The sequence below is a fragment of the Xylaria bambusicola genome, assembly GCF_022495145.1.
Source record: "Xylaria bambusicola strain CBS 139988 unplaced genomic scaffold F5B22scaffold_4, whole genome shotgun sequence".
NCBI classification, from domain to species: Eukaryota; Fungi; Ascomycota; class Sordariomycetes; order Xylariales; family Xylariaceae; genus Xylaria; species Xylaria bambusicola.
In genome coordinates, this window is record NW_025953557.1 from 256,183 (window position 1) to 271,254 (window position 15,072).

General features: G+C 47.6%; 6 protein-coding genes across 6 annotated transcripts; 3 read left to right on the forward strand and 3 right to left on the reverse strand.

The window, feature by feature from the left end:
• Positions 1–94: 94 nt before the first annotated feature.
• F5B22DRAFT_336330 (uncharacterized protein) lies at positions 95–832 on the forward strand. Its single transcript, XM_047970854.1, has 2 exons — positions 95–355; positions 502–832. Exons 1-2 carry the CDS (start codon positions 212–214, stop codon positions 664–666), a joined length of 309 nt encoding a protein of 102 aa, XP_047834740.1. The 5' UTR covers positions 95–211; the 3' UTR covers positions 667–832.
• Positions 833–1,541: 709 nt separating this feature from the next.
• Positions 1,542–2,498, forward strand: F5B22DRAFT_642397 (uncharacterized protein; the record flags this gene model as incomplete). Its single annotated transcript, XM_047978120.1, has 3 exons — positions 1,542–1,767; positions 1,924–2,227; positions 2,309–2,498. 3 exons carry the CDS (start codon positions 1,542–1,544, stop codon positions 2,496–2,498), a joined length of 720 nt encoding a protein of 239 aa, XP_047834741.1.
• On the reverse strand, positions 2,481–3,740 carry F5B22DRAFT_336399 (uncharacterized protein). Its single transcript, XM_047970855.1, has 2 exons — positions 2,590–3,740; positions 2,481–2,530 (listed from the first exon to the last, which is right to left on the reverse strand). Exon 1 carries the CDS (start codon positions 3,553–3,555, stop codon positions 2,698–2,700), a length of 858 nt encoding a protein of 285 aa, XP_047834742.1. The 5' UTR covers positions 3,556–3,740; the 3' UTR covers positions 2,481–2,530; positions 2,590–2,697.
• Positions 3,741–3,831: 91 nt separating this feature from the next.
• Positions 3,832–5,339, reverse strand: F5B22DRAFT_633504 (Alpha/Beta hydrolase protein; the record flags this gene model as incomplete). Its single annotated transcript, XM_047976840.1, has 5 exons — positions 3,832–3,934; positions 3,992–4,148; positions 4,206–4,272; positions 4,516–4,868; positions 4,967–5,339. 5 exons carry the CDS (start codon positions 5,337–5,339, stop codon positions 3,832–3,834), a joined length of 1,053 nt encoding a protein of 350 aa, XP_047834743.1.
• A 3,068-nt stretch (positions 5,340–8,407) lies between these two features.
• F5B22DRAFT_336571 (peptidase family M20/M25/M40) lies at positions 8,408–10,848 on the forward strand. The gene has a single exon (XM_047970857.1). The coding sequence runs from the start codon at positions 8,617–8,619 to the stop codon at positions 10,339–10,341; it is 1,725 nt and encodes a 574-aa protein (XP_047834744.1). The 5' UTR covers positions 8,408–8,616; the 3' UTR covers positions 10,342–10,848.
• Positions 10,849–12,095: 1,247 nt separating this feature from the next.
• F5B22DRAFT_336633 (uncharacterized protein) lies at positions 12,096–13,816 on the reverse strand. The gene is made up of 2 exons (XM_047970859.1): positions 13,312–13,816; positions 12,096–13,161 (listed from the first exon to the last, which is right to left on the reverse strand). The coding sequence occupies exons 1-2, from the start codon at positions 13,556–13,558 to the stop codon at positions 12,125–12,127; spliced, it is 1,284 nt and encodes a 427-aa protein (XP_047834745.1). The 5' UTR covers positions 13,559–13,816; the 3' UTR covers positions 12,096–12,124.
• Positions 13,817–15,072: the final 1,256 nt, after the last annotated feature.

The window sequence follows — 15,072 nt, forward strand, 5'->3', positions numbered from 1 at the left end:
TGTACAACCTTTCTTACTGATCAAAACTTTGCAGACGCGCTTCCAGCAGCTGCGCGAAGAATATCCTGGCCATCGGCTGCTGATTGTATCGAACACAGCTGGCGCCACTACTTATGACCGCGATAGACGGCTAGCCAAAGATCTTGAATCGGCCACGGGCGTTTCAGTGCTCAGTCATCGAGTCAAGAAACCAGGCTGCAAAGATGAGATCATGGCACATTTTGAAAAACACCCCGAGACTGGAGTGACACACCCAAGCCAGGTCGTTGTTATTGGAGACCGTCTCATGACTGATATGATGCTAGCCAACATGATGGGCAGTTGGGGGATTTGGATTAAAGACGGGGTCAAGCCCGTAAGCCAGAAAAGCATTGTAAGACGCTTCCGTTCCTCATTCAAATCAAGTAAATAGTTGGTGATCCATCGCTCATCTCTTCTAGTTCTCCAAGTTCGAGCAACGTCTAGGGCCAATGTTGATAGCACGTGGCGTGCACGCTCCAGATCCAAGAAGCCCTTTCGAATAAAATGGCCTTGGCCGATCACAAGAAGCCCTCATTGAGAAAAACTAGACCGCCTTTGAAGCATTTGCCGGTAACCCTCATGCTTTTCGCCCTTCTCCTTCACCAATCTGACCTGCTCAATACATGTTCAAGTTGTAGAAATTAACAAACACTTCATTGATGTTGACTAAGGCCACCTTCCACAAAACAAACATGACGTTAAAAGCGCATAGCATTGGCTGCGTTCCTCAGAACTCACATCACAACCGCTCTAGATTCTCGTAGCGAGCCCTCCCATGCCTCAAAGGTCAGACAGCCAGGTTCCGTTAGCGTTTGGATGGGATACTGCAGGCAATAGCTCTAGGTGGAAAATGGAGTTTGACGTTAATATCCACTCGACGCCTAGGTATATCCAAAGGTGTATGTACCAACGCCCCGCCTCTCGGTGGCTAAGAAAATACTGAAAACTCCTCGATTCTTCACTGAAGCCAATATCCTATGGGTTGCCCCCCTGTGTCAACGAATATGCAGTTAGTGTACAGGCATTTTCATGCATCGACTCGTATTAGAAGTGCGGGGTGGCTGGGCCAATTAGTAATGGTCCTATGTGACCAAGCCTGGGTCTATTACATCTGGTTGCAAATCAAGGAAGCAATAAGAACCGGAGAACATATTACAAACCAAGATCTCAAACCCAAAAGTCCGTCGCAGAGCTACTAGCGCCTCTCCTCCCGGAAAATCGAAATCACCATTAATTAGCTAGTTAGTCTCTTGTATAGAGCTGAGAGGCTATGGCGCAATCTAATCACCAAAAGTTGAACGGTTCATGCTTTCTAAGCAACCACCAGGAACACGTGATTCTACTTGACCCCTGTAACATCATGATGCCTCATACTACTGGAGTTCAAGTTGGTATAAAAGCTCGGATATCCGCAGCGATTTCGACTTCAGATGATCGGTACAACACTTGAACCACTCATTCCAAAGCTACAATACTTTCTTACCATCCTATCTCACCCCCTTTTTGCACATCCAAAAACTATGTCAGTAGCCTTGATCATTGGCGCAGGCGAGGCAGTGGGCCGGGCAAGCGCCGAGAAGTTTGCTGCCGCGGGGTATGAGGTTGCCGTCGCCTCCAGGAGTCAGAAACTCGATCCAGCCAAGTTTCCCTTCTTCAAGTTCGACGCTACCGACCCGACGCAAATCGTTTCTCTATTTGAGAAAGTTCATAAAGAGGTTGGCGTACCCAGCGTTGTTATATATAATGGTATGTTACATGTCGGAATAACATGAATTAGACTTCACCGAGACCCCGAAGGTCACTCGGGAGTTATTGGTCTTATTAGACGAACAATTTTCGCACCACACAATATTCTGCAAGTCTAACTCATGAGAGCCTCAAGTTACTGACATGGAAGGATAGCAGCCGCAGTTGGAAAAGCTGGTCAAGTAACGCCGTTCGACTTCGATACCGCCGAGGCATTTCAAAAAGGTATGAACGTGAATGCCATAAGTCCAGCGGTCGCGGCCCGTGAAGCTGTAAAGGGGTTCCTGGAGCTAGAGGCTCAAGGAAAGCTCGGTTCTGGGGGTGGAACATACCTTTTCACGGGCAATGCCCTCAACGACAAGCCGCTTCCCGGCCTTTTCACCCTAGGCGTCGGTAAAAACACCACGGCGGCAACGGTAGAGTATCTCGCACGTACCGCCTACAATGATAAACCCTTCAGGTTCGTTCCTGTCACCTTTTCTCCTGCCTCTTGTAGACAAACCGAAACTTCGAAAGAGATCGGAAACTTACACTGTTCCAGCTTTTATTATGTTGACGAACGAGGGTCGAATGGTCGTCCGATGTATGAGGGGGTCAACGGTGATGCTCATGCTGACGTGTTCCTCCAACTTGCTCAAGATCCTAAGCAGGGTCCTTGGCAGTATACCTTTTCGCGAGACAATGGGTATTCTGCCTTTCCGAAGGACTTCCCTTCGAAGGACTCCCCTTGAGGAAATATTGGACTTTGTAAGCAGGAAAGAATCTAATAAAAGCAATGCTGAGCCGCATACTTAATTCAAACTTGATTGCATTAATTACTACCTTGCTGAAGTATCATTTCTGATGAGAAGGCGGAGCGATAGATCTCTTGTGGCTGGAAACTTCCTTCTGCAGCCTTTGACTTGATATTCTCATGCTCTAGCCTCAAGGTTATCTTAGCTGAGCTAGTATGCCTTGCACTTCTTGAGGGTTGATGTGCTCGCTGTCATTTCCATGGAGGCAGGCCGAGTGAAGATAGACAGAGTCGGCTTGTGTTTTCAACTCAAGTTGTTGTGTGATTCGCCCAATATTAGCTGTCCTCACCCCACCGCCAATTATGATTTCAATCCGCAGCGTCCTTGCTTTCTTTATAACTTGTTCTAGCGTCTTCATATTGTCAACCGCCCTTCCTAATCCACCAGATGTTAGGATGCCATCGAACCCACAATCCGCTACAGCTTCAAGACCCGTCTCCCATACCCGGTGAACAAAGCTGTCAGAAGTAGCATTATCACAGCTGATAATCTCATCGAAAGCGCGGTGAAAAACACACTTCAGCGGTTGCGCAGCCTGCACAAGACGGGCGCATCTTTCTGTATCGATCTGACACCACAGCCTTCTTGCGCATTCTTCACCTTCACCATTCTCATATTCCTTCAAGATTCCAAACACAAAACCATCACCTCGATCCGCACTCAGTAATCCCATGTTGGTGAATTTTTTGATACTTGCTTCCATTTCTTCGAATTCCTCGTCAGTGTATAGGAAATCCCTTCGACTCACCCCATTAGCTTCGAATGTTATAGACGAACTAGGAGGGCCCCGTGGCCGAATCATGATCCGAAGCGGTGGGCTCTGATCAGCTGTAGACGTGAATTGTTTCAGATCCTCAGGGGAGGGCGTCAAGCCACCCTCTCCGTATGACCCCAGGGCGTTCAACTCGATCCGAGTAGCTCCGAGAGCGACGGCGCTGAGGGCGGCTGAAGCACCGAAAGCAGGGATTTCGAGGCCGAGATGAGGCATCGCCATAGCATATAAGTGTTAAAGATAGTATGAGCTTCAGTTCACAGGACTTTACGACTGTTGACGTATGAAACGTCAAACGTCTGTTGAAGCTCAAATGTGCTTGTTGTTGATGTTTGGAAAGAGGGGCTCCGAAAGAGGGGTTATTTGGACGGACGGAAGAAATTACGTGGGTGGAAGCAGTTGGGTAATTCACACTAAATCATGAGTAGAAAACGATGTGCTCGGCCCAGCTTTTAGACATCTTATAGGACTACAGAAAACAATCTAGGTAACCATCTCCTATAGGCTTTCTACATGCTCGACGCTCCCAGTCTCGAAAAATACCTTCAATTTCCCATCCAACCATTTTACGTCCTCTTTGCTATCACCAGGCCCACCTGCCCTGCTCCGCCATTAGCGGTAGCTCGAACGAATTGCGAAAACAAGCAACAACACCTACCAATGGCCCCATATGGAAGGATATGCGATGCGTTTTCCAATTCCTGGAGACATGTGCGCGACCTCGATATCGGAGTCCTCGGGAGGGAAATACAAATCTGTTTGACTTGGCAATACGAGAGTCTTCGCTTTAATGCTCTTCATGGCGAGCTCAAAATCTATCAGTCAACTATCAGTCCATGATATGATGAGTTAGCTCGATATACTTCGCTCACCCCCTTTGTAGCGAGCTTGTTTGGAGCAATCTGCGGATTGCCATGTGCCCAGCATTGTCATCATATTCTCAGGGTCTTTGAATATAGTCAGCCAAGCACCGATCGCGATATAGCTAGAGAACGCCTACCCTTCGATAACGCCCACTACAGCTCTCGGTGTCAGCTCCCGTTTTTTTTTTAATTGAGTCTGATCCTCAGAGATCTCCGATACAGTTGAAATCTTTCTGAAGAACTACTTCACATCCTTTAAGATCTCCGTCTTTCCAAGCTAATAGTTAAACGAGATGCAAATGGCTCTAGGTTCACTCACAGCTTCCCAGAACCCAACCATAAAACTATCAAGGTCTTTGAAACCAAGATGAGTCTCATAGACTTTCTCACGGTAGAATGTCTGGCTGAATCCCCAACCTGCATACACCCTTCCAAGCGCCTTCAGTCCGATCTCGCGCTCCTCGGCAGTCCAGTTGCGGTACTGCGACACGTCCGTCGCCTCAATCTTGCCGGTGCCGCCAGAAACAGCCCCTTTTGCCGCAACGAGCGCGCTTTTCACCCCCTCAAGGAAGACTTGGTTGTGCAAGCTACATCTTGCAGCTCCACAAAAAGGGATCGCAAGATCCATGAAATCAGGGTATTGCGTGATCCATTGGAATGTTTGAGCTGCCCCTATTTCTGATTATCAGAGTGGATTTGTTCTGACATCGCAAACCCATATTGAACTTTTGCTAGCAGATTGAGGGCAAAATGATCTGAGGGTGGCTCACCCATGCTCCAGCCAAGGACCGCTTTCAAGTGTGTCACTCCTAATTTCTCCGTTACGAGTCGGTACTGCGCCGTGACATTGTCTAACATGGTAATACTAGGAAATGGGCGAGGTTCCGGGGTATTCGACGGGCTCGTGGATTGTGAGTTGCCGAAGAGCGCGGGGATGATAATGAAGTATTTCTTTGGATTCAATGTTTTGTCTTCGCCTATGAGCCACTCATTGTCCGAGATCAACCCGCTGTACCATGTCGGATACACGATTGCTGGATTGCTTGCGTCACCGACTGTTTTGTAGGCAATGAATGCGTCTCGCAACGTAAAACCGGATTGAAGGCCAAAGTCGCCTAGATTGAAAATTTCAAACTCCGCCATGCTGATTGTCGTACGAGTCTAGTACTGATGATGGTTTAGCCGTCGACTTGCCCACTCAGTCTTATATCAGGAGAGAAAGCACGGGAGTGCACAGCAAAATTGAATGGAGCAAGTTAAAAGGATGTACATCTAGTATTGATGTGGGGTTATACTCGTTGTGTAGATGCTTACTCCAAGCCGAGATACAACTCTCTGCTTCCTAGTGCCAATAATTTAAACGTGAGCGGCTGGAATCGGCTAAGTAGCCCCCTATGGCCTGCCATGTGATCGTCATATAGACCACACCTCACATTCACTCTTCTCGTTGGACCGCAAGCCCATTTTGGGACTGTTATAGAAACCCGACTCGTCCTCAGTAACTATCACAGGATCACATTTCAAAGACCAGTAGTACCTAAACTTATGCACTGAAGCGTGAAGCGCGACGCAAATTGAATTGCAATGCCGATCAAACTCGAAAGTATGTTGTGTTTGTGTTGCATTTTCTGACAAGTGGTCTATGCTGACCGTGAGACCTCGTACACCTTGACATCAAACCAGTCAGATTTTGGGCAGAAGAGCACACCTTTGGAGAGATTGTAACCATGCCGTAAACCGCCCAACCACTTCTTCCCACCTCATTCGGGTGTCATGCTTAATGCCTGGGTCTCCAGGTCAAATGCAAGGCTCCTGGATCGTCGATTTGTTTAGTGCCTCTATTTTCCTCCATGCGATCTACAAGAACAGCACTGCCCACTGCTCTGGACATCAGACCGTGCACCTGTTAGGCGAGCTTTAATACATGAGATTTGGCCGTTGGATGGAGGATGTTCAGTCGGGATCGACTCGAAAGAGGAGGAAGTATTTTTCATAAGAAAGACGCGTGCTCTTGTCGTAGTAAAGGGCATCGATAAAATAGACGCCGGGATCAACTAGGTAGCACACCTCATCATAGATGACTGTCTGATTGATGAAGGTGAATTCCACCAGCAAATCCATCACCAGGTCTCTAGTCTCCCAGTTCACAATCCGTAGCTTGCAGTGACTAGCTTCGTGGTCGCGTTTAGGATTACTTTCGACTTGTAGAGTGAACGGCTGGCCTGCTTTCAGCCCATTCAAGGATATTCCGCCTTCGCGCGCAACCAAGGGCCTAGCGGGTGGTCTGTTCGACATATCTGACCGCTTATATCGATATAGTCGAGATGAGGACGGAGCCAGGACTTGCAATGAGAGCTCAGGTCGTAGTCGTTGAAGATTAGACAGTATGTGAGAGCGAACTAGAATCACCTCGAAATCACAAATGCATTTTGTAGGAAATTCACTCCCTTGCTTCGTGGTCACAATAGCTGACAATTTTTCTGTCATTTGTTTGTTTGTCAACAGGAAATGGGCTGACGTTTGTGCTATTATTCCGTTTTAATAGGAGTCCGTCACACATTGTGGCGCTGTGGCACACCATGCAGGCCAGGCGCAAAGTGTGTCAGGGAAAGACCACCCTACTGCAAGTGTCTCAGGTCTGTTGAACGATATTTCGGTTTCCAACCTTATTATTACGTGGCGAAATCAATGACAAAAGCGGTAAATGCATCATCGATCACAGGACATGAACACAAAATCTTTTCCCGTGTGTCGGCGAATGTTATTTCACTTTATCTGAAGCTTTTCCGTTGGGAAACTCACAAACCTGTATATGAGTAGTTATAACCCATCGCAGTCGATACTAGACTCATCAGCTCCTCAAGGGAGTGAGGAGTAGAGGAATATGGGTTCGTCAAGGGCGTAACTCTACCGCTAACCCCCGAATAGTTAAACGAGGATACATCATCTTTCAATTATATACTATGAAATGGATGTAGATTTCTGCGTACATTAGTAGACTCGGCGTGGGAATGTACTAGGGTGAGGTACCTGGAATACGAAGTAGTAAATCCTAGGGCATTTTCATGTACTTGGAGAGTATACTTCTAGTTGCGTATTTCCGGCTCAATGCTGCAAATAGCTGTACATACAAAATGCTATGGTGTTATTTCAACTAGATTCTCAGCGAACAAGTTTGGAGTCTTAACATTGTTAAACACTATTGACTGCTTTTTCCTCGGATGAGGGACATTGAATTACATATCTTTCTTGTTTGATTTGACAGAGACAAGAAGGATCTATGCATAGAAAAGTCTATGCATGTACACAGGGATAAAGGTTTGTGGGACAAAGAGCATAAGTATATATAGACCTGGAGGAAAATAGGTAGCTAGAGATAGATCTGAATAAATCATCTCGCTCCTCACTTCACGTTCAAGTATATCTACGGCTAATTGTGTATTCAAAGCACCATATGTGGTAGAATAGCTCTCAATTTCATCAAAGTGTCATCTGAAAAGCTGCTGAAGTTCAACTACAAAGTATAAGTCGATGGTTGGGTATGTCATTATGCTACATGAATGAAGATGATTTGAGCAATAGCCGGCCGTCATTAAACCAGCATCAGAGAGAATGGAGACCTAGTACTAGCAGGCATCATGTATTTCCTGGGTTTTAGGTTTATCCTATCCCTCAACTACTCTGAAAAGATAGCGCACTGAAGATTCATTGGGGGAAAATTCGTAGTCGAGACTTTACATTCATATAATCTGTACCTGAAGCGTAGTCAAGAGTTGAGCCACTGTGAAATCCAAAAGGTCAGATAACTAAACTAGATGAAAGTATATTTAATAGTCATATATTTCATATATCACAAATGCTCATCTTTCCTGGCGCATGTAAAGTTTCCCCATTGTTGGCTTGTCACGGATCACCACCAATTCCTCAACTTTCAGCAAGTAGCAAGTGCATACATTAAAGTTACTATCGAAATCCGAGTTACTGAATAGTGTTATGCTTTACCTAATGTAAACACTTCATTCATTCAGTTGAACAGTATCTAAAGGATAGAATTCCTTGATCATATGTGGAGTTTGCATGTAATCGCTTTTTACTCGTGTTAATACTCGTGCTGTCATGAGTTGGTGATGTGTAACAACATACTTACATACATAATAAGTAGGTGCATAAGGTACTTATTTACAATTACGGAATGGCACTGGAAACAGTACCTACGATAATGCCCTATTTACAGTGCTATTTACTCTCCCTAAGTACTTACCTAGGTACGTACCTAGGCACCCCCAGCCAGTGCCCGAATGCGGACAATCGTGTAAATGAGCTGCCTAAACTGTCGATCTAATTGATATACTGCGTCAGCGTGCCCACAACATGCTATCCACGGGCATTCCTCCATAACAAACGGCAAAGCCGAGGCATCATGATGGTTCGAGAGAAGAAATGCACCTTGCTGCCACCGCCGCGTGCTGCCGCTACCCAATCGCGATGGCGATCTCTTGGGGCTCTCCTGCTGCACGCTATCGCCGCTGTTGCGTTGTTGAAGACTGCATTCGAGCTGTATCAACACTTCACTGCCGGTGAAGATCCATCGGCGTCTCTGGCAAAATGCCTCCAAGTAGATCCTCTCGTCCCGAGCCAGCAGAGCCCCGCGCTATCTGAGATGGAGGAATACCTCCGCACTGACAAGTTCCGCGATGAGACTGTTGAGCGCCTTGCTGGCGCTGTTCACATCCCGACGCAGACATTCGATGATCTCGGGCCCGTTGGCGACGACTCTCGATGGGACACCATGTTCGAGCTTGCTGATTATCTGAAATCAACTTTCCCGCTTGTACACAGTTCTCTGGCTCTTGAGAAGGTGAATACGCATGGCCTTTTGTATACCTGGAAGGGGACCGACTCCGGCCTGCGCCCAACAGTTTTGATGGCACACCAAGATGTTGTCCCCGTTGCAGAATCAACTGTCGACCAATGGACACATCCACCTTTCAGCGGATTCTACGATGGTAAATATGTCTGGGGCCGCGGTTCATCCGATTGCAAGAACACCCTTATCGGCATCCTGGAATCCATTGAGCTGCTTATTGAGGCTGGATTTGAGCCTAAGAGAACCGTTGTCTTGTCGTTCGGCTTCGATGAGGAGGTACAGGGGAGTGAAGGTGCTGGCCACCTTTCTCAAGTGCTTGTTGATCGCTATGGGAAAGACGGTGCTGCTGTTCTCGTTGATGAGGGAGGGAGTTTTGCCGATAGCTGGGGAACCACCTTCGCTCTGCCTGGCGTTGCAGAGAAAGGGGCTATAAATGTTGAGATTATTGTAAGGATGCCTGGTGGTCACTCATCGATTCCTCCCGCGCACAGCGGAATTGGGGTTGCGTCGGAGCTGGTAACGCTGATTGAGGCCAACCCCTATGAGCCCCGGTTTCACGCTGAGAACCCGTTCCTCGGACTACTCGAGTGTGCAAATGCATACAGTCCCGAATTTCCACCAAGCTTGAAGAAACATCTTCCCTGGAAAGAACCTTCTTGTCCAGCTAAGAAGGATAAGCTTGCCATTGAAGCAGCTAAGTACGGGGATTCTATCAAGTATCTCTTCACGACTTCCTTAGCCGTGGATATCATTGATGGCGGAGTCAAGACGAACGCGCTCCCAGAGCGTACGCGTGTCGTTGTGAACCACCGGGTAAATGTAGGTGAAAAAGTCTCAACGGTGCAAACAAAGATAGCACATCTGGCTTACAAAGTGGCGACAAAACACAATCTTACCCTCCAGCCGTTCACGGACGAACCTGAAATTCCAAGCTCCATCAAGCTCATCGCCAAAGAAACTTTGGAGCCGGCGCCTGTAACGCCAACGATGGTGGATGGTGTCACTCCGTATGGTGTTCTCTCGGGCACTACCCGCGCTTTATACGGCGAGTCCATGCTAATGGCACCGGCACTCATGACTGGAAATACAGATACCAGATTCTACTGGGATCTAACAAAACATATTTTTCGATATGGTCCCGGCTACGACCCTGAGCTGGGCTTTGATCTCGGTGGGATTCACACGGTGAATGAAAAGGTCAGTGTCATTGCGCACACAAGACTCGTCCAGTGGTACTCGTTGTTTATCAGAAACATGGATGAGGCCGAACTAGCTTGAACCGCGGGCAGGACCTACACATCATGTACGTAACCAACTTGGAAGAACACATTGTTGAGGATACATATCATTGGGAGCTTAACTTATGAAAGCGCTACGCCCAGCATGAGGAGAATTGGTGCCATTGCTTGAGTGTTTGCACTGTAGCATCTACCAGATAACCATAATATAGTGCATTATTCCCTGTGAGGAAATCTCAGCAGGCTGATCTTCCGCGGCCGGGTCACTTATGGTTAGAACTTTTGTCGCAGCCGAATAGATCTCACGCATGCGTTGAACCTAAATACCTATTGCGGTAGCAGTGCCGGTCTGGTTGATGCATAGCGCATATATTCAGGGCTAGACCAGGTCTCTCTACCATGCCCACAAGATTTGCAGTACATTTTTCAGATTCTACTGTGGTGGGTAGACTTCCCGTTCATGGTTATCCTATCTCCGTCGTTGGGATCACCCCATTCGTATGATAAGGGGAAGATATCGCCCCATGATTACAATAGGTACTGGCGTTGTGGAATCTATCCTTTTGGTATACCGAGTTGTTGGATGACCCTGCTAGTAATGTGTTGTTAATCAGGCTTTCGGATGAAGGATTATTCGGGAACCATATTAAGAAAGGTGACCGAGTCGTGATTAGGCCCGATAAAAGCTTGATGCGTGGACGGATTTCCCGCTCCGTACCACTCAAGAAACATCCTGTACTCCTCGGTGTAATGGTCGAGGGAGACGTGCTTCACGGCCGAAGCCAAACCACTCTGAACTGACCTCGCCTTATATCGAGGACTTTATAGTGAACCATTTCAAGACTTATTCATGAGGTATTTAAATACACACCACCTAACACTTAGCACCAAATTCCATCGCAGTGACACCCCGCTCAAAAGTAGCCTCTTTTAACGGGAAGCCTTGGTACTGGTATGGCCGGGCCTAGACTAGTCCCACCTCCAACACTATGATTCTAGAGATATGCGGTCTGTAGCCCGTTCGCCTTTGCAGACCTTTGGTTGCAGAGCAGCACTACTGTACACTACTACGGCGTTCCCCCGGGATCCTGCGTTCGAAATCCGATAGCGCTAGACTGCAGGTGCAGTAAGCTTCCAATAGTGTATGAGACGATCGAGAGCTAACAGATCCCACAAGACCCAATTTCGAGGCGCCGTGTTTCCGTCAGTGAGAGATACGCCGCCGTATATAGGCTTTCACTAGGTACTCTACTGTGCATTTGAATATACGGCTATAATGAGATGTTGACTAGCCACGTATAGCTTCTGTATCTCACATCAATGTGAGATATCAAGGACTTGTAAATCGAGCTATTAGTGAAGTTATTCTCATTAATCTGCTATGGATGCCAAGGCCACATGGTCCATTCGGATCCCTTCGTGCCCTTGGTGGCTGACCTTGAAACTGTACAATTGGGCTGGCCTTGTGAGAAACGTCAGCATGTATCAAATAAGCGAGGGCTGGATTAGTTCTACTTCAATACGACCAGGATTCTGTTTCTATTGGTTTTACGACCACAGCTCGTAGGCGACTTGCATAATGTAGGTATATAGCCGTAACGGTCAGTACGTGTAACATGGGACTCAAACAAATCATTCCGATCAGAGTGTCACGATATTCTTGACGAAACCTGCTGTATTGACTTACAAGTCACGAATTTGGAAGCGCGGCTTTAGATCATGCTATTATATTCAAGGATGGTATATACAAAGGTCTCGTTTATAGTCTAAAATCTATGCTTTGGCCGTTTCTCTTCTCTCTATCTCGTTTCTCTAATAGAGATCTAGCTCTCTCGGAGCAATGGACCCCTCTTATATGGTTCTATGACCTTGAAATCTAATCTTTCCGGCAGTTCATCTTGGGTCCAGTAGGTCATGGCCTCTCTCAACCAGTGCGCGTATGTGCCGGGAACGTAATCAGAGCCGTCGTGTTTCCTCCACAGGGAGCCGAGTGTGTCACCGAAGACTTGCACGATGTAACCGTGCGCCAACTTGAAACTATAACTCTTGCTCAGACACGCCTCTACGATCTCCCGCGCCTTTTTCTGATCATCGCTCTCATCTTCGCCGTCTTCGGGCAGGGAGAGCGAAAGTAGCCGGAACGCCTCCTTGCCGTTCCAGTTCGTGTATTGCTGGATGAGCTGAGATCCAACCATGTAGTCGATGGCGTAGATGTGCTCGGCGCAGTATGTCGGGCCGTCCCATCCATCTTCGTCGTCGATTAGACCCATCGCCAGAGTCAGACAGTAGCCTTGGATGATGTAATCCGTAAGCTTCTTGCGGATTTCCTCGGAGAACCGCTGGCCGATGAGTTTAGGTCCCTTGAGTAGCGGGCTTGCGTGCATACCCTCAGTGCTTAGCTTGCCGCCATCAGCGTTCCACAGGGCCAACAACAGCTTGTGCGCACGCAAGAAGAGCGGGTTGTTTGGCCGCGAGGCGTAGAAGTAGTTGGCGAGATCGCGGTGGTCGATAGGACCTAGGTTGTAAGAGATGATGTCGTACGGGGAGTCAGGGTTTCCAAGCGTCTGTTCCCACAAACGGTTCAGGTCACCAATCTGGAGCTGACCCACGTCTGTATAGATGCCACCGTATTTCATCAGCAGCGGCCAGCGCACCAGGTCCGATGTATGTTGTGGTGCGAAATCGCCGCCGATTCTGCCGTCCAAGAACGCCTTCGGGAATAACTCCGGGTCGGTCACGTCGACAAAGTTCACAATGTTTAGTGGTGAGCCCTCAACTCGGTTTATTACATAGATGTTCCAACCAAACTTGGCCAGTCGGCGGTAATGGGCGCGAACATTGCGCTTTGTGTATGGGTGCACTGTGGTACATTTAGTCAGATATACGCTCTTATATCATCGCCAGGCTTGTGAAAGATGCCATGGGCATTCGAAATTTTTATCAGACTCATGAAAGAAAACAGAAAACCTTTCAGGAGTGGCAAGGCGCAAAACAAGTATGGGTTACTAACTAAACTCATAGCCACTGTGCCAGAAGAAGAATATGTTTTTCTGGTAGTCTGTCGAAATGGGCCTTGGGTTCGCTAATGACTGATCGATTTCGGCATCTGACCGAAGATCTAGTTCCTCCGCTGGGATAGCATGGCATCCAGCTGGGATCGGGTACGCCAGTAAGGGCAACGTCTGTACTTGGGCTTCCTTGCTAGACGCCGGAATGGCAGCTCCGCCAATAAGCACCGGGTCGCTGACGATACTCATATTGAGAGAATGTGTTGAGTCTGCTATCCAGCAACAACCCTAGGCAAGGATAAATTGGCACAGGGAGGTAATCGGCTCAGCGGTGTCGGTTGATTCAGCTGCGATTGTATATTTCATCCAACTTCTCTTAGCTCACAACGTGTCAATGTCGAAAGAGCCCGCCATGGTGAACCCGCCACGGCACCTAGCCCTATTATATACAGACAGGTCCTCTACATCATCGTGAATCTACGGCAAGGTAGTGTCCTAGATCCTTGGGCAGTGCCCTTGGAGATAGCGGGACCATGACATTTGTGCAGCAATCCCGTCATTTCGCAACATTTCGCGTCATCCTCACCGCTGACTTTTGCTCCCCACTTGACTCCATTGGCAGCGTTTGTCTGTGTGATTTATGACATGGATTTGTTATTCCCTTGCCGGGCCGTTTACATGCTGACTACAGCGGCAATAGCGAGGTGAGACTGAGGGGGATCTAGACATCTCCAGACAGCCATCTTTGATGGAGGGCAAGCCACCCTAATTCTTAGACAAGTCTATGGCTCCCTGTCTTGCACTACTGTAAGAGGGGATTATCTAATTTTAGTATGGGCCCCGTCTACCGAGATTGAGCATGAGACATTGCTAACCACATTGGTCTTCTCCGATAGCGTCGATATCGTGTAAGGATCTGGTTGGTATCGGAAACAGCTTTTACAAGGTTGAACGTAAAGAGAAAACCATAGGTACGTTTCGTGGATGTGTTATCTGAATGGCACTTTGTTGAACTAGAAGTTGAGAATTCTACCAAGTCAAGGGTTCTAGACACCTAACCCCCTTTGATATAAGCTCCTAGTAAAGACTGAGTCTAAAAAAAGACAGCACACACTACTACCTACGCAGCTACAATGATGCTCCGCTAAACAGAGTGAGAAGGATCACAGATATCTGTAATTTACTTTGTGTGCGTATTATCCTCACCATCTGTACCTCGAAAGACAATATTGCAAGTATGTGGCGTATGATTAGCGAAATGGTCGTCGAGTGAGGTCTCAAATGTACAAGATCCAAGCACCTCCCCGGCTCTTCGGCTTATTCCTTGCTCACAAAAGCATATCGTTAGTGGGTCTCTCACATCGAGACTTTCCGCTCTTTTGTGCCTAGCCCACCACAAAGGCTTACTAAAGAGGCAAAGAATAGTGCTGTGATCTAAACATTAATAGGTATCCGTTTACGCAGGCCCATATATATTAAGACTTAAGTAGCATGTGATTGTTGACCAAGATGCTGGCGTTTGGTACCGGAGGGTGGCGGAGGGTGCCGAGCAGAGGTTTTGAACATCTCCTGAGTAAGTGCCGCTCTCGCCGCTATCACTTTTGCAATGCACACTCTTTACATACTAGTTTCGACCATAGACTTCAGATAGCCGCCCACAAATGGTCTCTGGCACCATCTGTTTCTCGCTACCTGCTCGATCGTCTCCATACTTACAGAAAGCAGACTCACGTCCAAGCCCCACGTGTTATTTGGGCTGTTGG

What these genes read in the sequence shown, in the direction of transcription:
- F5B22DRAFT_336633 (XM_047970859.1), bottom strand. Translation starts at nt 13,558, where the DNA reads ATGAGTATCGTCAGCGACCCGGTGCTTATTGGCGGAGCTGCCATTCCG. An exon ending in GCACAGTGGCTATGAGTTTA is followed by an intron (nt 13,162 to 13,311) that starts GTTAGTAACCCA and finishes AATGTACCACAG; the next exon opens with TGCACCCATACACAAAGCGC.
- F5B22DRAFT_336330 (XM_047970854.1), top strand. Translation starts at nt 212, where the DNA reads ATGGCACATTTTGAAAAACACCCCGAGACTGGAGTGACACACCCAAGC. An exon ending in TTAAAGACGGGGTCAAGCCC is followed by an intron (nt 356 to 501) that starts GTAAGCCAGAAA and finishes TGCACGCTCCAG; the next exon opens with ATCCAAGAAGCCCTTTCGAA.
- F5B22DRAFT_336571 (XM_047970857.1), top strand. Translation starts at nt 8,617, where the DNA reads ATGATGGTTCGAGAGAAGAAATGCACCTTGCTGCCACCGCCGCGTGCT.
- F5B22DRAFT_336399 (XM_047970855.1), bottom strand. Translation starts at nt 3,555, where the DNA reads ATGGCGATGCCTCATCTCGGCCTCGAAATCCCTGCTTTCGGTGCTTCA.